General features: G+C 38.1%; 2 protein-coding genes across 3 annotated transcripts in view; one reads left to right on the top strand and one right to left on the bottom strand.

Annotated features, from left to right (window-relative positions):
- The window catches only part of Hydin (HYDIN axonemal central pair apparatus protein), a 361889-nt gene that overhangs the window by 314156 nt on the left and 24080 nt on the right, over window positions 1–23653 (top strand). For both annotated transcript variants that reach the window (XM_047529238.1, XM_047529237.1), the window contains exons 72-76: window positions 11767–11914; window positions 12351–12558; window positions 13738–13959; window positions 21030–21199; window positions 23096–23294. In XM_047529238.1, the coding sequence (XP_047385194.1) occupies window positions 11767–11914; window positions 12351–12558; window positions 13738–13959; window positions 21030–21199; window positions 23096–23294 (947 nt within the window). The remainder of the gene's footprint in view (window positions 1–11766; window positions 11915–12350; window positions 12559–13737; window positions 13960–21029; window positions 21200–23095; window positions 23295–23653) is intronic.
- Window positions 1395–2922, bottom strand: LOC124967161 (magnesium transporter NIPA2-like). Its single transcript, XM_047529239.1, has one exon. The coding sequence runs from the start codon at window positions 2685–2687 to the stop codon at window positions 1605–1607; it is 1083 nt and encodes a 360-aa protein (XP_047385195.1). The 5' UTR covers window positions 2688–2922; the 3' UTR covers window positions 1395–1604.

Here is a 23653-nt window from a genome sequence, read left to right as displayed (position 1 = left end):
GAGATACAACATGTCAAAATCTCTGGAACAGCATGAAGACAGTTATAGTAGGAAAGTTCATAGAGTGTCTATGTTAAAAAATAGGAAAATCCCAAATAATAAAAATCTATACTTAAAGGTCTTAGAAAAGAAAAAACATACTAATACCAAGATCAGTAGAAGACAGGAAATAAGATCAGAGCCAAAATTAATGAAATTTGGAATAGAAAATATACAGAATCAATATAACATAGTTAGTTCTTTGAAAATATTTAAGATTGATAAACCCCCAGCCGAACTCATCAAAAGAAAGAGATAATTCACATTAACAAAATTAGAGATGAAAAGGGAAATATCACCACAGACACTTCTGAAATCCAGAGGATCATTAGAAATTATTCCAAAAATTTAGACTTCAATAAACTGGAAAACCTAGAATACATTGACAGATTTCTAAACACATGTAACCTTGCTTACTTGATTGAACAAGTAAGATTGAGAAAATCTACATAAACTCATATCAAGCAATGAAATTGAAACAGCAATTAAAAGCCTTCCAACAAAGAAAAGCCCAGAACTGAATGGATGCTCAGCTGAGTTCTCTGAGACCTTTAAATAAGAACTAACACCATTCTTCCTGAAATTATTTCAAGAAATTTAAAGGGCAGTAACACTCCCAAAAACATTCTATGAAGCCAATATAACCCTAATACCAAAACCAGAGAAAGACACATCAACAGAAGAAAATGACAGACCAATATCACTGATGAACATAGATGCAAAACTCCCTAACAAAATGTTAACAAATCACACTCAAAAACACATTCGGAAAGTATATCATGATCAAGTGAGTGTCATCCCAGGAATGCAAGGTTAGTTGAACATATGCAAATCAATAAACCTAAATCACCACTTAAACAAAATCAAGGACAAGAATAATATAACCATCTCGATAGATACAGAAAAGACCTTTGATAGAATCCAACACCCATTCATGTTTAAAAACGTCTGAGAAACTAGGAATGTAAGGAACTTATCTCAACATTTTAAAAGCTATATATGACAAACCCAAAGCAAATGTCATACTGAATGGAGAAAAACTGAAAGCACTTCTTCTAAAATCAGAAACAAGGTAAAGATATCCACTCTTTTTTTTTTTTTTCATCCAAACAGAAGCCACTTTTATAGGTAAGGTAAATCAGAGGATAATGTATTGGGATAGTTTTGTTCTTGTTTACAATCAAAAAGCCTTATATGATCAGGGATTGACGGGAGTGGGCATGACAAATGTACATTTCAGACCTTCATCACCAATGAAAAAATAAAGCATTTTTATAGACTTAAAACTTGTCATTAGTGCATTTAGATTTTGAAGAATCAAAATGTAAAATACCTCTACAATAATACAATGTTAATAGAAATCGGCCACATACTGAGGCCATTTTAGTGAGCTACCATTGTTTAAATATAAGAAAAGTAACTTCTTGGTTCAAATTAGTGAAAACTTAAAAAAGATTGTCTTTAGAGAACATTATTTGAGGACAATGCTTTTTCAGACAGATTCTGATATTCAAAATCACTTTATAACATAATTATGAATTAACCTTTAAGTCGCGTCTTTCTTTTTAAAAAGCCGTCAGATTTCCATTTCTCCGGGAGATATTCTCACCAGTGTGTTGTTCAATTCCACAGGATAAGCTTTCTTCGTTATTATTAAGAACTTCATACATAGTAGAGAGATTGCCATTCATTGCTTTATCATCTTTTCGAAAAGACACAGGCAGACTTGCTAGACTAAAGCTGACGTCTTTAAAGGCATGCAACAAGAATATCCCCACAATGATTGTGAAGAAGCCACTCAGAGTCCCAATGATATCATCAGCAGGCATATCTTGCCACTTCTTAAAAAGAATATCTGAACAAGTTAAAACTGAGGTTGTAAAGAAAACGTAATATATTGGCGTCACGATGGAAGTGTTGAATATGTCCAGGGCCCGGTTTAGGTAATTGATCTGTGTGCTCACACAGACTACGAGGCTCAGCAGCAGAATCCAGGCCAGGGGATGCCGCAGCACAGGCTTTCCAGCCAACAGTTCTTTGATGGCGATACCCAAGCCCTTCACACAGGAGACTGAAAATGCTCCAATCACAGAGCAGATTGTTATGTACACAAGAATATTTGTCTGTCCGTGGCGAGGTCCCACCACAAAGATTAATATCAAGAACACAATGACCACAAGTGTTGCAAATACCACAAAACCTGGATCACTTAACTTGTGTGACATTTCATTTAAGGTCTCAATCTCCTCTTCCTTTGGAGCATGGATGACCATAACTGTAGACCCTAGAATGCTTAGCAAACATCCAATTTTCCCATGAAGATTAAGTCTTTCATTTAGAAAGTATGAAGACAGAATGGCACTTACGAGGACGCTGAGAGTTCCCAGTGGCGTCACTAGTGTGGCTGGTGCAAAGGCATATGCAGCAAAGTTGGCCACCTCGCCTGCCCCCATTGACAGTAGTCCAGCCCACCACAACCATTCTTTAAGATATGCATGGCCACCTTGACCTGCTCTCATGGAGACTTTTCTGGCAAGTCGCAGAAGGCCTTTTTTTTTCAAAATGAAACTCCCTCCTATGAAAATGCTGGAGGTCATAGCCAATCCCAAACCAATATAGAAATCATATTTTCCACGCCCTGGGCTCATTTCGTTTGTCACTTAAGAAGCTCCTGTGAATCACATTGATCACAGAACAGAGAAACTGCTGGTACTGAGGCAAGAGGATGCAGTCTTCACATATGTAAGTTTAATATGGTCTCTCTCTGGAAAACCAGGGATGATTTATTCATTCTCATTTCCTCGTAAATACAACCCTTTATTCCCATTTAAAGTTTTAAACTTTACTGGCAGAGTACTTCAGCCCCAGCCGGCACGCGGGCTGCGCCACTTCCCCTCGGCGATTCGGCCCCAGGAACCTTGGCTCACACCCCAACACAGGCCGCTCCCTCCAGCGCTCGCGCGGCCACCGTCGCCGTCCAGTGGGAAGTGCGAGCATCCGGGGCTGCTGCAGTGCCAGCCGCCTCCTCCACCCGGGCGCTGAGATAAACCTACCCAGGACGACCTCCAGCCCCGCCGCGGCCGGGACCGAGGGCCACCGCCAAGATATCCACTCTTAATACTCCTATTCAGTATAGTCCTTGAAAATCTAGCAGAGCAATCAGGAAAGCAAAGGAAACTAAAGGGATAGTAATAGAAAAAGAAGAAGCCAAATTATCTCTGTTTGCTAATGACATGATCCTATATCTAGAAGACCCAAAAAACTCCACTAGAAGATTTCTAGAGCTGATAAATAAAGTATCAGGATACAAATTAACATTCACAAATCAATAGCTTTCCTATACTCCAGTAGAGGTTTTGCTGAAAAAGAAACCAGGAAAACTATCTCATTAACAATAAACTCAAAAAATAAAGAACCTGGTAATTAATCTGACCAGGGAAGTGAAAGACCTCTACAATGAAAGCTATAGAACACTGAGGAAAGAAATTGAAGAAGATCTTAGAAAATGGAAAGAACTCCCATGTTCATGGATAGGCAGAATTAATATTATCAAATGACCATGCTACTAAAAACAATATACAGATTCGATGCAAACTTGTTCAAAATAATGATGATGTTCTTCACTAGAATAAAAAGTGTCAAAATTCATTTTGAAGAATAAAAGACCCAAAATGGACAAAGAAATCTTGAGCAAGAAGAGTGATGCTGGAGGCATCAAAATACCTGATCTCAAATATTACAGAACTATGGTAATAAAATAGCATTCCATTGACATTAAAAATAGAAAAGAAGACCAGTGAAACAGAATAGACAACACAGAGACCAAGTATATATATATATATAGTCATCTGATACTTGACAAGTTGCCAAAAATATATATTGGAGAAAAGATGTCCTTATAACAAATGGTACTAGGAAAACTGGATGTCCACATATAGAAAAATAAAACTATAATCCCTATGTTTCATTCTGCACAAAAATCAAATCAAGGTGGATAGATTTAGGAATTAGGATGAGATTCAAGATGGCAGGTTAGAATAAGACTGCATTCCTAGTTGCTCTATGGCTCAGGATCCAAGCAGCAGGAATACTACTTCTCTGCAAGGTGGGTAAAAGAGGGCCTTCACTAAAACTCAATATCATACAGAATGTCGTGGAGACTCAGAAATAAGTACAGGAAAGCAGCTAACCTTAGTTGACCCAGAGGCTGCACTGCACACTGGTGCTTGAAAAATGCCCCACGTTTCCCAATTGGCCATGGAGCGCTGAGGAGGGAACCATCTTGAAGTGGCCGTACTGCCACTGCTGCCGCACAGCCAGAGCAGAGCAAACACTGCCACTCTGTCCCAGCAAGAGCCTACCATGTGGCCTTGGGCGCACCCAGAAGAATAGGAGTAAAACAGGCACACAAAATATTTTATCCAGGGGGATTAAAGTTAGAAAAGAGAAGGAGAGCCCTACTTTCTTTCCCCTTTGAGTCTGGCAGCTCTCACAACTAGCCGAAGCAGGTCGGGAATCTGAACAGGAAGATGTGAATACACTCAGGGACTAAGCCTGGGAAGCCTGGGAAGTCTGTGCTCGTGGGCAGCAGAGGGCGTGAAGGATTGGCTCCCCTGTCCCATGAGTAGAATCTTTGAGAGGCTCCAAAGATCAGCAAGTGCCAGACCCTCGGGGTGTGTTGATCTAATCTCCCCAGAGCAGACACCACCCACCAAATCTCCCGAGGGCTGATTAGACCTAAACCCCACCTGCTGGAACTACACCCATAGAACTCTGCAGTGGCCCCACCCTGGGAGTGCATCCACCTGGTCTTTACAGACAAAACTCCACTGACAGTACTTCCCATCCCATTCTACCTCATACTGCTGAGAAAAGAAGCTGAGAATTATTTGAACCAGCTTCAGTCTTAGGCACTCCAATTGGCAGCTTGGTGAACAACACATGAAGGGGAATGTGTTAACAAACCCCAGCCCTTGCTCTCACTCTCAGTACAGAGCTCAGGAAGAAATAGAAAGACTGTTGGGTAAAGACAGTGATCATCTATTCTCATTGACTATTTTGACTGCCTCAGTGGAGACAATTCTTTCATTTTTCATTAATACTCTATTTTGTTGCCATTGGTTTGTTTTTTGGTCTTGTGTGTGTGTGTGTGTGTGTGTGTTTTCTGTGCTGATTGGCTTATAGACATACATATGTACACACAGATTCTTTTTTTCTCACTTTTAGCATTTTTAACATAGTTACTTTTCCTTGCCTTGTCTTTCTTTTGAGGGTTAGAAATTTTTATTACTATACTTTGGTTTTAGTTTATATTTTTTCATTTGTCTATTTCTCTCGTTTTTCTTTTCTTCTCCTGCTAACAGCCAAATTCTCTTGTTCTTGCTTTCACTCTCCCTCTACTTGTTACTTTCGATTTTTCTCTTCCTTCCTTATAACCATCATATGTTACATCTCTCTGATCACTTTTTGAAATTGTAAACTCATTTCTACCTTCCTATCATATTTTCTTTTCTCTCTCTTTTTTTTTTTTTTTTTTTTTTTTCATGCTGGGGATTGAACCCAGGGCCTTGTGCTTGCAAGGCAAGCACTCTACTGACTGAGCTATCTCCCCAGCCCTTCTTTTCTCTTAATTAACTGTATTCTTATCATCTTATAGCACTAATTGATTTATATAATTCTTGCTCCCACCATTAATGCTGTTGCAATTATTACTGCTGTGGATGACATAATTGACACCTGTTGTTTGCTTTAGTGCCAGATTTAGTTCATAGTTACTCATTGTTTTTGCTGTTGGCAATTGCTGACCCTACCATTTTGGGGTTTTTTGGCAACTAACCTTGTACATGTCATAGTAGAAACCAAATATTTAATTTAATGATTTATATCATTTACATTGCTTATTGCTATTGTGTTCCTTCCCTGTTCCGTGAGGTGCTGGGAAGCTACAGGGATACTACAAGTTCACAGAGTAGAAACTCTGCTACTAAACAAAACTCAACCAGAACACAGTATACCTTGCTCCACACATAAATTAATGAGACTTAATCTTCAACTTTACTTTAATACAAAGAAAAGAAGAGACAAAACCCCAAACTAATAACCAGGCTTCAAGTAGAAATGGCTAGGGGTGGGCACCCAGGCCCTACCTATAGACATCCATTGCTATAGCAAAAACATAGAGATACAATACAAAGGCTATGGACACCACACCAATGAGGCAATCACACTTCGACACTTTGGCAAATGAAGGTTGTGCCCTAAAAAGGCCTTACACATAGAGTGGAAGAAAACTCCCTTCCGACAGATACATAAAACCCAACACAGTAATATAAGAAATATGAAAAAACAAGCTAACACAACACCTCCTAAAATTCATAATTCACCATTCATAATGACCCCAAAAATGTTGAAATTTTTGGGATGAAATTTTTAAAAATCATTATAAAAATGATCAATGAATTCCAAGAGAACACAGAAAAACAACTGAATTAATTAAGGAAGTTCATACAGAATATGAATGATAAATTTGTTAAGGAGATAGAAATATTAAAAAAAGACCAAACAGAAATCTTGGGAATGAAAGACACAATAAATCAATAAAATGTTCAGTTGAAAGTCTCTCTGATAGCCTAGATAATGTTGAAGACAGAATCCCAGAGCTGAAAGACAAAGTGACCAACTTTGAACATTTAGGTATTGAAGAAAAAAGTAACCATGATCAGAATATGCAAAAACTCTGAGCCGGATGTGGTGGTGCATGCCTGTACTCCCAGCAGCTCAGAGGCTGAGACAGGAGGATCATAAGTTCAAAGTCAGCCTCAGCAAAAAGTGAGTTGCAAAGCAACTCAGTGAGACCCTGTCTCTAAATAAAATACAGAATATGTCTGGGGATGTGACTCAGTGGTCAAATGCCCCTGAGTTCAATCCCCAGTACAAAAAAAAAAAAAAAAAAAAAAACCTCTGGGACAACATGAAGAAATCAAATTTAAGAACCATTGGAATTAAGAAGCACTGTGAGATGCAGGCTAATGGAATGGATAAACTCTTCAGGGAAATAACAAAATTTTCCAAACCTTCAGAATGAGATGAACATCCAGATACAGGAGGCATTCACACACCAAAATAGACCAGATCAAAAAAGAACCTCTTTATGATACATTATAGTTAAAATGTTAACATAAAGAACGAGGATAGAATTTTAAAAGCCTCTAGAGGAAAAGCACCAGGTCACATCTAGAGGCAAGCCAATCAGAATCACTTCTGATTTCTCAGGACAAACTCTACAAGTCGGGCTTGGGATGATGTGTTCCAAGTTCTGAAAGAAAATAACTGTCAACCAAAACTGCTATATCCAGCAAAACTATCATTCAAAATTGAAGATGAAATATAAAACCTTCCAAGATAAGCCAAACAAAAAGAATTCATGACTACTAGACTGGCACTAAAGAATCTACTTAAAGAAATACTGCACACAGAAGAAATAAGAAACAAACCTCAGAAGCTGAAGCGGTGGCTCCTCTTGGAAAGCACTCACCTAGCATACGCAAAGAAACAAACCTCAGAACTCACAAAAGAACAAAACATTTGAAGAGCAGCTAAGCAAATGAGAAACAGGACCAAATTAAGCATAATAAATAAATCAGTGGCAAGAATTAATAAACATCCCTCTATAATAACATTGCATGTAAATGATCTCAACTCTCCAATTGAAAGACATAGACCAACCAGTGCCTGTAACCCCAGAGCTTAGGAGGCTTAGGCAAAAGGATTGCAAATTCAAAACCAGTCTCAGCAACTTAGCAAGACCCTAAGAAACTTAGCAAGACCCTGACTCTAAATAAAATATAAAAAAGGGCTGGGAATATGACCCAGTAGTGAAGTGCCCCTGGGTTCAATCTCCAGTACCAAAAAAAAAAAAAAAAGACATAGGCTGCCAGAATGGATTTAAAATCAAGACCCAACTACATGTTGTTTACAAGAGACCTACAGGCAAAGACAGCCATGGACTGAAAGTGAACAGGTGGAAATTGATATACCATGTGAATGGAGCATAAAAACAAGCAGGAGTAGCTACTCTTCATAACTGACAAAGCAGATTTCCCATGAAAATTAAAAGAGACAAAGAATGATACTTCAACTTGGTAAAGGGAACAATCCAACAAGAAGATATAACAATAAATTTTATGCCCCAAGTGTAGGTACAAATAATTACATAAAAGAGACACTACTCAAATTTAAGCCTCAGATATAGACCCCAGTACAATAATACTGGATGATTTCAACACACCTTTGTCATCATTAGATAGGTCATTCAGACATAAACTCAGTAAAGTCTCTTTGGGCCTGAAAAATATTATAAATCAAATGGACCTAATAGACATCTATACAATATTTCACCCAACAACAGCTGAATACACTTTCTTCTCAGTAGCTCATGGAACCATCTCCAAAATAGACCATATTTTAAGATACAAAGCAACTCTTAGCAAATACAAAAATAAATGATGTAATACCTTGCATCTTATCAGATCATAATGGAGTGAAATTAGAAATCAACACAACAAAACCCTACAGGAACTATATAAACACATGGAGATGGAACAAAGCTCTTTTGAATGATGAATGGATGATAGAAGAAATCAAAGGAGAAATTTTAAAATTCTTATACTCAAGTGAGAATAGTGATACAATATACCAGAACCTCTGGGACACTATGAAGGCAGTTCTAAGAGGAAAGTTTATAACTGTGAGTGCCTATGAGGAAATCAGAAAGATCCCAAATAAACACCTAATGATGCATTTCAAAGTCCTTGAAAATGAAGAATGAACTAATTCCAAAACCAGTAGAAGGAAGGAGATAATTAAAATCAGAGCCAAAATCAATGAACTTGAGAATTAAAAACAATTCAAAGGATCAATGAAACAAACAGTTGGTTATTTGATAATATTAACCACATTGATAAGCCCTTAGCCAAAATAACCAAAAGAAAAAGAGAGGACACCAAATCAATAAAATTAGATGTGGAAAAGGAGAAATCACCACAGACAGAAACCCAGCAGATCATTAGAGGCTATTTTGAAAACTCATACTGGATTAAATTGGAAAATCTAGAAGAATCAGATTCATTTCTAGACAAATGTGATCTGACAAAACTGAACCAAGAGGAAATAAAAAACCTAAACATACCAATAACTGGTAATGAGATACAAGCAGTAATAAAAAGCCTTGCAACAAAGAAAAGCCCAGGACCAGATGGATTCTGAGCTGAACTCTACCAAACTTTTTGAGAAGAACTGATACCAATACTCCTCAAATTATTCCATGAAATAGAAAGGGATGGAAGACTTCCAAATTTATTCTATGAAGCTAGTACCACACTCATACCAAAACCAGAGAAGTGCAACTCCTAGAAGAAAACATAGAGTCAACACTCCAGCTTTTAGACACAGGCAATGATTTTCTCGATTAGACCCTTAAAGCTCAGGAAATAAAGCCAAGAATGAATAAATGGGACATGATTGAATTTTAAAGCTTCTGCATAGCAAAGGAAACAATTAGGAATAGGAAGAGAAAACCTATGTAATATTTGTAAAATATTTGCTAGCTACCCTTCTAACAGAGGATTAATATCTATAAAATATATATAAAGAGTTCAAAACATTTTACACCAAAAAATCAAATAACCCAATTTAAAATGGGCAAAAGAACTAAACAGCTATTTCTCAAAAGAAGAAACACAAATGGCCAACAAATACATGAAAAAATATTCAAAATCCCTAGCAATCAAGGAAATGAAAAATCAAAACAAACTGAAATTTCCTCTCACTCCAATTAGAATGGCAATTATATCAAGAATACAAATAATAACAAATGCTGGTGAGGATGTGGGGGGAAAGATGCACTCATATATTGCTAATAGGGCTGTAAATTAGTACAACCACTCTGGAAAGCAGTATGGAGGTTCTTCAATATGCTAGGAATGGAACCATCATATGTCCCAGCTATCCCACTCAGTATCTATCCAAAAGAACTAAAGTAAGCATACTGTAGTGGTACAGCCACACCAATGTTTGTAGCAGTGCATCTCACAATAGCCAAGTTATGAACCAGGTGCCTATCAGTAGATGAATGGATTAAGAAAGTGTGGTATATATGAATGGAGTTTTACTCAGCCACAAAGAAGAAAGGCATTTTGACATTTTCTGGTAAATAGATGGAACTGGAGAACATGATGCTAAGTGAAATAAGCCAGACTCAAAATCACGGATCGAATGTTCTCTTTCATTTGTGGAAACCAGAACAAATTTAGGGATAAAGGAAAAGGATTGTATATCATAAAGACAGAGGGTAGATCAGTGGAGTAGAAGAAGATTGACAGGGAGAGAGGACAGGAGAGGGATGGAAATGCAGAATATGCAGAATTAATTTGACAAATTATACTATGTGCATGTATAAATACATCACAGTAAATTCCACCTTTGTATATATATGTTTATATATATATAAAGTACCAATTAAAAATATAAAAATGAATGGAAGTTAGACCAGTGGAGTAAAAAAAGAATAGGGGGAGACAGGAGGGAAAGAAGAAGTGCAAACTGGGAACTGAAGTGTAGTAATATAAATTCTATTCATGCATGATTATGTCAAAATGAACGAACCCAACTTTTATATACAACTATAATGCACCAATAAAAGCAAAAAGAAAAGGAAAACTACTAGAATCAAGATAATTTGATAAGGTGGGTGGATGCAAGACAAACATGCAAAAATCAATAGTTTCTTCCCTTTTAGCAAAAAGCACCTTATAAAAAGAAACAAAAAAATTCCATAAAATACTGACCAAACATAAAATATCTAAGGATAAATACAAGAAAAGCACCAGATCCATATGAATAAAATGATTAAATCAAAATGTTTCCAAACAAGATCTAAATATTTATCAACTCTCCCAAAATTAAATGCAAATCTCATTAAATTCTCTTAGAATCACAATTTCAGTTCCACATAAAATACAGGATGCAGTTAAATTTTACTTTCAGATAATAAATATTTTAGTGTAAGTATATCCCATGCAATATTTGGGACATACTTATACTAAAAAATGGTTTCTAACTCTAACAGTTTAGCCCCAGAAGGATTGGGGAGGGAAGGGAATTAGATAAAATGATCCTGAAGTTTATGCAGGAAAACAAATTTTCAACAATAGCCAAGGGGCAAAAATAATGAGAGGGGATATATTAGTCGGGGCCCTGGAAAGGAAACTCCTGCCACACCCAAAGTCTAATTCAAAAGAATTCATTTCAGGAATTACTCACAGAGATATGGACAGTTAGGGGCTGATAAGAGAGAGTGAGGTCCCGTTAGCAGATTCAGGAAGGATTGCAACTCCTGGGACTGAGGGAGCAAAGGAAGAAAATGGTGTTGCCAGAATCCCAGGACAGCTGCATCCAGGTCAGCGGAGCCCCCAGCAGGCCCAGGGGACTGATGAAGTGAAGTTCTAGAAGGAAATCATGGAATCCCCCAAGGTAGGAAGGTCACTTGAAGGGCAAAAGGAAAGAGTAGTAGTCAGGGATGAGGAATTGAGACAGTGGCAGGAGGGTGGGGGAATAGTACTTGGGGATTCCTTCTAAAAAGGGTCTATCCTGCCTGCAGGGCACTGTCTGCTGAGATACTTCAGCAAGCAGACAGGAGGCCTCCCCTGAGGTTTGTCGTTTCCTCCCCAGGCAGAGAAGCCCGGGAGACTGTGCAGATCATCAACAAGGAGGAGCAGGGCTTCAATTTTGCCTTTCAGGACAACTCCCGATATTCTGAAGGTTTCAGCAACAGCCTGGTCGTTTGTCCCACGGAAGGCTGGATTCCACCACTGTCCAGGTAAAGAAAAATTAATACCTCGGGCTGCACCCTCCCAGCATGGCAGGGATTAGGGCCTGACAGCCAGGAGAATGCATTAGAGATTCCCATTTATAAAACCTCTTCCAACTCTAAGATTTAGATATTAACAATTCCATCTGTGTCCTACTGACTCCCTGGCATTTGTTTTCCTGATGAATTAAGGAGCATTGAGAATTTTAAGTCCTAGTCCTCAATATTTTCACTCACGTTTGCAATTGTTTCCTTGCTGTCTTACACTTATGAATCTACAGAGAAATGTCTAGACTTGCCTGGAAAATCGTAAAACTTCATTGTGATTTGGAGTGACTTCTTGGTGCCTTTTGCTTATAGTATCTGCTAATCCACTGCTCATATTTTTAGCAAGTTTTAACTGGTTGACTTTGTTGACAAATCTTCTGTCTTATTTTCCATCCAGGGTATCAGTTGAAATTTTCTTCACACCAAAGAATGAAGGAGATGTGAACTTTAATTTGATCTGCAATGTGAACAAGAAAGTCCACCCTCTGACATTAAATGTCAAAGCTGAGGGATACACTATGAATGCAGAGGTCAAGTGCAAGGACAGGACTGGCTCCATCACTCTCTTGACACCCAACCAGACCAACATCATCAACTTCTATGAGGTAAAGGTGTGCGAGGGCCTAACCATCACTCTCAGTCTCCACGATTAATGCAGGAAAGTGGTCCAAGAGAATATGAGCTGACAATTCACAATAGCTAAACTATAGGACCAGCCTAGGTGCCCTTAACAGATGAATGGATAAAGAAACGTGGTATATATAAACAAGGGACTATTACTGTCCAAAAAGAAGAATGAAATTAAGGCATTTGCTGGTAAATGGATGGAAGTGGAGACTATCAGGCTACACGAAATAAGCCAATCCCCAAAAACCAAAGGCCAAATGTTCTCTCTGATATGCAGATGCTAACTCACAATAAGTGGGTGGGGGGTATAGGGAGAATAGAAGTACTTTAGATTACACAAAGGGGAATGAAGGGAGGGGAAGGGAGGATGGAAATAGGAAAGACAGTAGAATGAATCAGACCTTACTTTCCTATGTTCATATATATTCATGACCAATGTAATTCCACATCATGTACAACCAGAAGAATGGGACGTTGTACTCCATATATGTATGATGTGTCAAAATATATCCTACTGTCATGTGTAACTAAAAAGAACAAATAAAATAAAAATTAAAAATAAATTTTAAAAAGAGAATATGAGCTGAGCCTGTCTCAAATGCCAAGAGACCAGAAGAACAAAAACATGCCAGAAACAGCTGCATCCTCAGAATGTACGTAGTTATTATGAGAATGCTTTTTCTTTCAGAATGCTTTTCTTTTTCAGGCAATGGGGAGGGATAAAAAGAAAGATGTTTGAGTTCTAAGGGAAAATTAAATTGACAACTTACATTTGAGATATGAGAGGACCACAAGCCATATGGCACATGCCTATAATCCCAGACACTTGGGAGACTGAGCCATGAGGACTACAACTTTGAGGCAAGCCTAAGCAACTTAACAAGACCCCATTTCAAAATAAGAAATTTTAAAGTATTGAGGATGTATCTCAATGATAAAGTACTTGCCTAGCATGCATGAGGCCCTGGGTTCCATCTCTAGCACCATCAAAAAAAAAAGGGAACCCAAACCTAGTAGCACTTGTTGGAATACCTGACTTCATTAAGCTAATAATCGTCAGCTTGACAGCATCATCTGCCATCCCTATTTCCAAAAGGATATTTTCTCAGAGAGGGGAACTAAGATCTTCATTCATTGCTCTGTTTTCTGTCTTGCAGGTGGATTTAAATGAATGTGTCCAGTGTGAATTCAACTTTATCAACACTGGAAAGTTCAACTTCAGCTTCCAGGCAGAGCTTTCTGGGCCCAAAACCCTGTTGAAATACTTTGAATTTTTGCCTACTGACAGCACTGTGGATGTGGGGCAGAGTGAACACGCCTTCCTGTCTTTCCATCCACTTCAGAAGTGTGTCTTGAAGGGCCTGGAACTCAGAATTAAGGTGACCATTTAACACTACCCAAATTCTGAAAGCACTCACAAACCATAAATTTGCAGTAATCCTAGGAACATTTATTCAAGAAAAATGACTGAATATCCATAAGAATAGTGAGCGTTGAGAACTTTTTGCCCAATTCCTAGTCTCTACCCCAGCTCTGCAGGAGCCTTGAAAACCCACCATTCTGAAATCCAAGTGCAAACCACAACCTGTCAGCCACTGAAGAGGGCAGACTAGCTTCTTAACTCCCCAAAGGTCCCATTGTAAAACAACTGTCCTCATTTTCCCTGTCTAGAATTTCAGTGGAAACTTCCAGTCAAGCAAGTCCACTGATAGAGTTTTCTTTTATTCGACCTGACTCAGAGCTTGCCCAATGTGAGCAGCCTTTTCTCATGAGATATTTGTCAAAAATAATCAGTAGCAATTGTTTAACATTGTGGCTACCTGAGCAAACGAGATGCTGACCCAAAAATGGAAAAGGAAAAGCTAGAGAAGGAGATGTTCATAGGGGACTTGAAAAGTTCCAATATATTCCCTGGAATCTAGACAGCCATGTATTGCACATGCAACACATGAGTATCTCAGGCTTGTGATACTGTTGAGAAGGCCTTAAGTTCTTACCTCTAGCTAACATTTAGGCTGTGAAAGCAAAAAGTAAAAGATAAAGTAGAATTGGCAGCTGCCCACCTGGATGTCAGGCTGCAATCACACACACACACAGCCCCTTGGTGAATGATCAGAGACTTACTGTACAGGCATTTAAGGAAACCTCTGTCCAACCATTAACGTACCACTGACATAACTCAGCAGAGAATTCAGTGGCCATGTACAAGTATAAATACAGCAGCACCTCCTCACTTATTCACAATTTGGTTTCCATGGTTTTAGTTACCCATGTTCTACCACAGCCTGAAAATACTTAATGGAAAATTCCAGAAATAAACAACTGATAAATTTTAAATGATGTGTTATTTTGAGCAATGTGAAGAAATCTCATATTATCTCATTTCATCTTTCCCAGGCAATGAATCCGCCCTTTGTCTAGTGTATCCACACTGTATACATTACCCAACAATTAGTCACTTAGTTGCTTTTTTAGTTATCAGATTCATGGTTGAGTCATGCAGTGCTTATATTTAAGTAGCCCTATTTTACTTAATAATGGCTCCAAAACACAAGGGTAGTGATACTTGCAATTCAGTCATACCAATGAAAAGCCTTAAAGTGCTTCATTTTAGTATCCTCTCACACACCACAAGAAGGTTGAATATGGTATAGAAAAATACCTTGAGAGAGACCACTCTCACATAACATTATTTTAGTGTATTGTTAAATTGTTCTATTTTATTATGAGTTATTGTTAATTTAGTGTGCCTAATTTTTAAATCAAACATTATTATATGAAAAAAACAGGGTAAACAGTGTTCAGTATTCTCTGTGGTTTCAGACATCCCTCAGAGACTCTTGATACAAACTACTATATGGTGCAGATAAAGACTACTGTATAGACTTTACCAAAAAAGTTACTAAACAAAGAGTAACAACAAATCTACTAAAAGAAATTAGGAAAACCACCCCATTCACAATCGCCTCAAAAAAATAAAATACTTGCGAATCAACCTAACAAAAGAGGTGAAAGAACTCTATGATGAAAACTACAGAACACTAAAGAAAAAAAACTGAAGAGGATCTTAGAATATGAAAAGATCTCCCATGCTCCTGGATAGGAAGAATTAATATTGTCAAAATGGCCATACTACCAAAAGCATCATATAGTTTTAATGCAATTCCTATTAAAATCCCAATGACAGTCTTCGCAGAACTAGAAAAGGCAATTATGAAATGAAATTCATTTGGAAAAATAAGAGACCCAGAATAGCCAAGGCAATCCTTAGCAAGAAAAGTGAAGCAGGAAGCATCACAACCCCAGATCGTAAACTTTACTAGAGAACCATAGTAATAAAAACAGCATGGTATTGGCACCAAAACAGACATGTAGACCAATGGTACAGAATAGAAGACACAGAGACAAACCCTCATTAAATACAGTTATCTCATACTAGACAAAGGCACCTAAAACATTCATTGGAGAAAAGATAGCCTCTTCAACAAATGGTACTGGGAAAACTGGAAATCCATATGTAGCAAAATGAAATTAAACCCCTGTTTCTCATCCTGCATGAAACAACTCAAAGTGGATCAAAAACTTAGGCACTAGAACAGAGACTCTGCACCTAATAGAAAAGTAGGCCCAAATCTTCACCCTATCAGCTTAGGATTTGACTTCCTTAGCAAGATTCCTAAAGTGCAAGAAGTAAAATCAAGAATCAATAAATAGGATGGGTTCAAACTAAAAATCTTCTTCTCAGCAAAAGAAACAATCAATAATGTGAAGAAAGAATCTACGTATGGGAGAAAATCTTTACCACATGCACTTCAGAAAGAGCATTAATCTCCAGGATATCTAAAGAACTCAAAAACGTAACAGCAAAAGAACAAATAACCCAATCAATAAATGGGCAAAGGAACTGAACAGACACTTCACAGAATAAGAAATACAATCAATGAACAAATATGTGAAAAATGTTCAATATCTCCAGCAATTAAAGAAATGCAAATCAAAACTACTCTAAGATTTCATCTCACTCCAATCAGAATGGCAATTATCAAGAATACAGGCAACAATAAATGTTGGCAAACAAAGCTAATGTCAGCAAATACAAGAAGATAGAGACACTACCTTGTATTCTATCAGATCATAATGGATTGAAGTTAGAAATAAATGAAAGAGTAAAAAACAGAAACTACTCCAACACCTGGAGATTAAACAATATGCTATTATATGATGAATGGATAACAGAAGATATTAGGTTGGAAATTAAAAAATTCTTAGAGGTAAACAAGAACAAAGAAACATCATATCAAAATCTCTGGGACACTATGAAAGCGGTACTTAGAGGAAGATTTATTTCATGGAGCGCATTTAATAAAAGAAGTAAAACTCAAAAAATAAACGACCTAACACTACAGCTCAAAGCCCTAGAAAAAGAAGAACAGACCAACACCAAAAGTAGTAGAAGACAGGAAATAGTCAAATTCAGAGCTGAAATCAACGAAATTGAAACAAAAGAAACAATACAAAAAATTGACAAAATAAATAGTTGGTTCTTCGAAAAAATAAACAAAATTGATAAACCTTTAGCCACACTAACAAAGAGAAGACAAGAGAAAACCCAAATCACTAAAATTCGGAATGAACAAGGAAATATCACAACAGACATGACTGAAATATAAAACATAATTAGAAGCTATTTTGAAAATCTATACTCCAACAAAATAGAAAATTTCGAAGACATCAACAGGTTTCTAGAGACATATGAATTGCCTAAACTAAACGAGGAGGACATACACAATTTAAATAGACCAATTTCAAGTAATGAAATAGAAGAAATCATCAAAAGCCTACCAACAAAGAAAAGTCCAGGACCAGATGGGTTCTCAGCCGAGTTCTACAAAACTTTTAAAGAAGAGCTCATTCCAATACTTCTCAAAGTATTCCATAAAATAGAAGAGGAGGGAACCCTCCCAAACTCATTCTATGAAGCCAATATTACCCTGATACCTAAACCAGACAGAGACACATCGAGGAAAGAAAATTTCAGACCAATATCCTTAATGAACATCGACGCAAAAATTCTCAACAAAATTTTAGCAAATCGCATACAAAAACATATTAAAAAGATAGTGCACCATGATCAAGTGGGTTTCATCCCAGGGTTGCAAGGTTGGTTCAACATCAGGAAATCAATAAATGTCATTCACCATATCAATAGACTTAAAGTCAAGAATCACATGATTATTTTGATAGATGCAGAAAAAGCATTTGATAAAATACAGCATCCCTTCATGCTCAAAACACTAGAAAAAATAGGGATAGTGGGAACATTCCTTAACATTGTAAAGGCCATCTACGCTAAGCCCATGGCTAATATTATTCTAAATGGTGAAAAACTGAAAGCATTCCCTCTAAAAACTGGAACAAGGCAGGGATGCCCTCTTTCACCACTTCTATTCAATATCGTCCTTGAAACTCTAGCCAGAGCAATTAGACAAACCAAAGAAATTAAAGGGATACAAATAGGAAAAGAAGAACTCAAACTATCCCTATTTGCTGATGATATGATTGTATACTTAGAGGAACCAGGAAATTCCACCAGAAAACTGTTAGATCTCATAAGTGAATTCAGTAAAGTAGCGGGATATAAGATCAATGCACATAAATCTAAGGCATTTCTATACATAAGCGATGAATCTTCAGAAAGAGAAATTAGGAAAACTACCCCATTCGCAATAGCTTCGAAAAAAATAAAATACTTGGGAATCAATCTCACAAAAGAGGTGGAAGACCTCCACAATGAGAACTACAGAACACTAAAGAAAGAAATTAAAGAAAACCTTAGAAGATGGAAAGATCTCCCATGTTCTTGGATAGGAAGAATTAATATTGTCAAAATGGCCATACTACCAAAAGTGCTATACAGATTCAATGCAATTCCAATTAAAATCCCAATGATGTACCTTACAGAAATAGAGCAAGAAATTATGAAATTCATCTGGAAGAATAAAAAACCCAGAATAGCTAAAGCAATCCTTGGCAGAAAGAGTGAAGCAGGGGGTACCGCAATACCAGATCTTCAATTCTACTACAAAGCAATAGTAACAAAAACGGCATGGTATTGGTACCAAAATAGAAAGGTGGATCAATGGTACAGAATAGAGGACACAGACACAAACCCAAATAAATACAATTTTCTCATACTAGACAAAGGGGCCAAAAATATGCAATGGAGAAAAGATAGCCTCTTCAACAAATGGTGCTGGGAGAATTGGAAATCCATATATAACAGAATGAAACTAAACCCATATCTCTCACCATGCACGAAACTAAACTCAAAATGGATTAAGGATCTCGGAATCAGACCAGAGACCTTGCATCTTATAGAAGAAAAAGTAGGTCCAGAGCTTCAACATGTCGGCTTAGGACCAGACTTCCTCAACAGGACTCCCATAGCACAAGAAATAAAAGCAAGAATTAATAACTGGGATAGATTCAAACTAAAAAGCTTCCTCTCAGCAAAGGAAACTATCAGCAATGCGAAGAAAGAGCCTACAGAGTGGGAGAAAATCTTTGCCAATCATACTTCAGATAGAGCGCTAATCTCCAGAATCTATAAAGAACTCAAAAAACTCTACACCAAGAATGCAAGTAATCCAATCGACAAATGGGCTAAGGAAATGAATAGACACTTCACAGAAGAAGATCTACAAGCAATCAACAAACATATGGAAAAATGTTCAACATCTCTAGTAATAAGAGAAATGCAAATCAAAACCACCCTACGATTCCATCTCACCCCAATTAGAATGGCAATTATCAAGAATACAAGCAACAACAGGTGTTGGCGAGGGTGTGGGGAGAAAGGTACACTCATACATTGCTGGTGGGGCTGCAAATTAGTGCAGCCACTCTGGAAAGCAGTATGGAGACTCCTTAGAAAACTTGGAATGGAACCACCATTTGACCCAGCTATCCCACTCCTTGGCCTATACCAAAAGGATTTAAAATCAGCATATTACAGAGATACAGCCACATCAATGTTCATAGCTGCTCAGTTCACAATAGCCAGATTGTGGAACCAACCTAGATGTCCTTCAATTGATGAATGGATAAAGAAACTGTGGTATATATATACAATGGAATATTACTCTGCCATAAAGAATGATAAAATTATGGCATTTGCAGGCAAATGGATGAAACTGGAGAATATCATGCTAAGTGAGATAAGCCAATCTCAAAAAACCAAAGGAAGAATGATATCGCTAATAAGTGGATGAGGACACATAATGTGGGGTGGGAAGAGTTAGTGTTAGGTTTAGAGTTAGGTTTAGGGAGGGGGGCAAGAATGGAGGAAGGAAGGACTGTATAGAGGGAAAAGAGGGGTGGGAGGGGTGGGGGGAAGGGAAAAAAATAACAGAATGAATCAAACATTACCCTATGTAAATTTATGATTACACAAATGGTATGCCTTTACGCCATGTACAAACAGAGAAACAACATGTATCCCATTTGTGTACAATAATAAAAAAAAAAGTGAAAAATAAAAATAAATGTTGGCAAGGATATGGGGAAAATGGTACACTCATACATTGCTAGTGGGACTGCAAATTGGTGCAACCATTATGGAAAGCAGTAAGGAGATTCCTCAGAAAACTTGGAATGGATCCACCATTTGACCCAGTTATCCCACTCCTTGTTATACCCAAAGGACTTAAAATCAGCATGCTACAGTGACACAGCCACATCAATGTTTATAGCAGTTCAACTCAACTCACAATTGCTAAACTATGGAACCAACATAGGTACCCCTCAACAGATGAATAGATTTTTTTAATGTGGTGTCTATTCACAATGAAATATTATTCAGCCTTAAAGAATGATATCATGGTATTTGCCCATAAATGGATGGAACTGGAGAACATCATGCCAGGCAAAGTAAGCCAATCCCAAAAAAAACCAAAGGTCATATGTTTTCTCTGATATGTGGATGCTAACTTACAGTGAGGGTGGGGTGGCTAGAGAAGAATAAAGTACTTTGGATTAGGCAGAGGGTAGTGAAGGGAGAGGAGTGGGTAAGGGGGTAAGAAGGACAGTAGAATTAATCAGACATATGTGCATCTATGACTATACATCTGGTGTGAATCTACATCAGTTCAACTAGAAAAAGGAGAAGTTATATTCTATTTATATACAATATGTCAAAATGCATTCTACTGTCATATATAACAAATTAGAACAAATTAAAAAATTTTTTAAAGAGTCAGTGTAGAGTCTGGTTACAGAGGAGCTTGTCTAAATACAAACTCTAGCTTACTGAATCAGAATCTCTGTAGTTGGAGCCCTGAGACTTGTATTTTTTTAAAACACCAACCACTTTGCTCCTTACCCTGAGGATATAAGTACGCTCTCTTCCAGTTTCTCCTAACGGTAATCCCCCTATCTTCCCTCTCCACAGATCATCCATGGCCCAACATTTACATGTAGCATCTCAGGCTCTGCTGTGAGTCCAGCCATCCATTTCTCCTTTACCAGCTATAACTTTGGGACTTGCTTCATCTACCAAGCTGGGATGCCCCCATACAAACAAACCCTGGTTGTCACCAACAAGGAAGAAACATCCGTGAGGTGAGTAGGGCTTCCCAGAGCATCCAAATGATTCCTAAGCTCCTTGTGGGTCCTACAGACTCCATGCTGATATAGTCTTGCCAAGACCAAAAAGGAACCATTATGGGTCAGAGTCGAACCCTTTCAGGTAGATATGAATCCTAGGTCCCCATCCCCACCACTAATGCTGGTCCCTGGGTAGCTATGAACCACTCTGCTCAAAACCCTCTTCCTGTGCAGAGGTCAATGCCAAATGACCCAGTGAGAAGATTTGGGACATCTGTTTATTTTCTTAATGTAATAGATGTAGAAACGGAGGTTTAGAGAGTTAAATAGTGAGTCTCTCTGCAGAACAGAGCAGAGCTGTACTGAGCCTAAGTCTTCTGATTCAAATCCAACCTCTCTGAAGAATCCCAGTGGAACATTCCAGTGCAGATTTCTAGGCCCCATTTCAGACCTAGACAGAATCTCATCAGGCCCAGAGACCTGTGGTCACTCAAAGTTCTCTAAATCAGAATTTTAGAGAACTTTACACAGTGATGAAAATACTTCTTATCTGCACCATTCAATGTGGTGACCTAGAGCTAGATGTGGCTCTAAAGCACTTGAAATGTGGCTAGTGTAACATTTATAAATTAAATAAAACTGAATGTTATTTAATTTAATTTTAATTAATTTTAATTTCAATAGTCATATGTGTCTAGAGGCTACCATACTGAATAGCACAGATATAAGTTCAAGTTTCAACTGTTCCTTAGCTTGTGTGACCTTGGCCACATTTTGTGTGTGTGTGTGTGTGTGTGTGGTTCTGGACTTGATCCCAGGACCTTGCATATACTAGGCAAGCACTATATCACTGAGCTACACCACCAGCTTAAGGCCAAATTTTTTTAACTATTTGTGTCTCTGTCTCCTTACCTGAAATGGAGTAATCAGTAGCAACTATATAGGACTATTAGGAAGACTAAAAAAGTCCTTCTGGAGATAGTACTTATAACAGTGCCCAAAGTGTAGAAAGTATTCAGTTCTCATTAGTTGCTGCTGCCATTACTGTTGCTGATGATGATGTTGTAATTAATATCCAGAATATTAAATTACAAGAGTTTCATATAGTTTATTTAAATATCAATTTAAAACTTAACTACCTATATGCTACTAATGTCATTTAATGTAATCTCACTCTTGCTTTGTTTAAAGCATTGAGCTCTATACATTGGCCTCACTAGTCACCTTCTCTAAATGCCAGTCAGGCAGATGAGGAGGGACTGTAATGGTCAGGTCTAAGTGCCTTCCTACTCACAGGTGGAGTGGGTAGACATGATCTTTCAGGATCCCTTCAACTTGATCAATGAGTTATAATAATAATAGCTCATCTTTATGGGATATATTGCCTCTGTGTCCAGTTTAGTGACTACTTTAGCCACTTTATCTCATTTAATCCTCACAACAGTCCTATGAAATAGCTATCACTTCCCCCATTGTACAGATAAGGAGACAGTAACAGTTATCCAAGTAACTTAGATCCAAGAAATCTAAGTAACTTTTTCTAGGTCACATGGCTAACTAGTGATAGAGCCCAGATCCAAACTCTTATCTGTCTGACTCTAGAACTGTATACTCCCCTCCAGCCTTGAGATGCATTATCACCAAACAGGGGCTCAGCAGAGTTAAAGGGTGCTGGGCAAGGGGTCATGAGTCTCTGAGTCTGAGGCTTGGTTCTGCAGCGTCTCAGAATGCAACTTTGAGATTGTGGGCTGGTAGTTGCTGTGGTCACTTCCAGTTCTCTAATCACATCTCTGACTCTAGGACAGCAGGGTAGAAAATGCATCAGCATCCAACCCAGAGACACAGAGACATGCCAGTCCCTCTCGGTCAGCCTTCTCAGAGCTGGCACCCCTTCCTCTTGGTTTTCACCAGCATAGACTGTTTGTACACCAACACCCCCCACCTGGAGGTGAACTTCCGTGTGGATGTGATGAAGCCAGGAAATATTCTGGAGATTCCAATTATCTTTTATCCTCGAGAAAGTATCAGCTATCGGGAACACATCCCCTTCGAGATCAATGGGCTCTCCCAGCAAATTGTGGAAATCAAAGGGAAAGGCACTGAAATGAAGGTAAGAGATGCTGAGGGGGGTCCTTGGGCTTCACCCCGCCTTCCACCCTCCACAGCCTCCTTTGCCCACCTGATTCCACACATCTCTCCTCCCCTTCCACATCTCTGGGGGAGCCCCCAGGGTTGCTCTCTCAGAGGTCTACCTGTCCCACTGAGATAATGTCCCTAATCACACAAAGAGGAATCATACCTCCTACTTAATTCCAAACATCACTGTATCAAAGGATTCTGGTAATCACAGATACTAGAGAAACTCTCTTTATCTTCTTGGAGATTATCAGATGCTGCATCCCAAGCACCCACCTTGGAGTGTGTTTTCTTTTAGGCTTAATAGACAACATTTTTAGGCAACATATGCAA

The sequence above is a fragment of the Sciurus carolinensis genome, chromosome 16 (assembly GCF_902686445.1).
Source record: "Sciurus carolinensis chromosome 16, mSciCar1.2, whole genome shotgun sequence".
Taxonomy (NCBI): Eukaryota; Metazoa; Chordata; class Mammalia; order Rodentia; family Sciuridae; genus Sciurus; species Sciurus carolinensis.
Note: the sequence above shows the minus strand (reverse complement) of the source record. Positions and strands in the feature narration are given on the sequence as shown.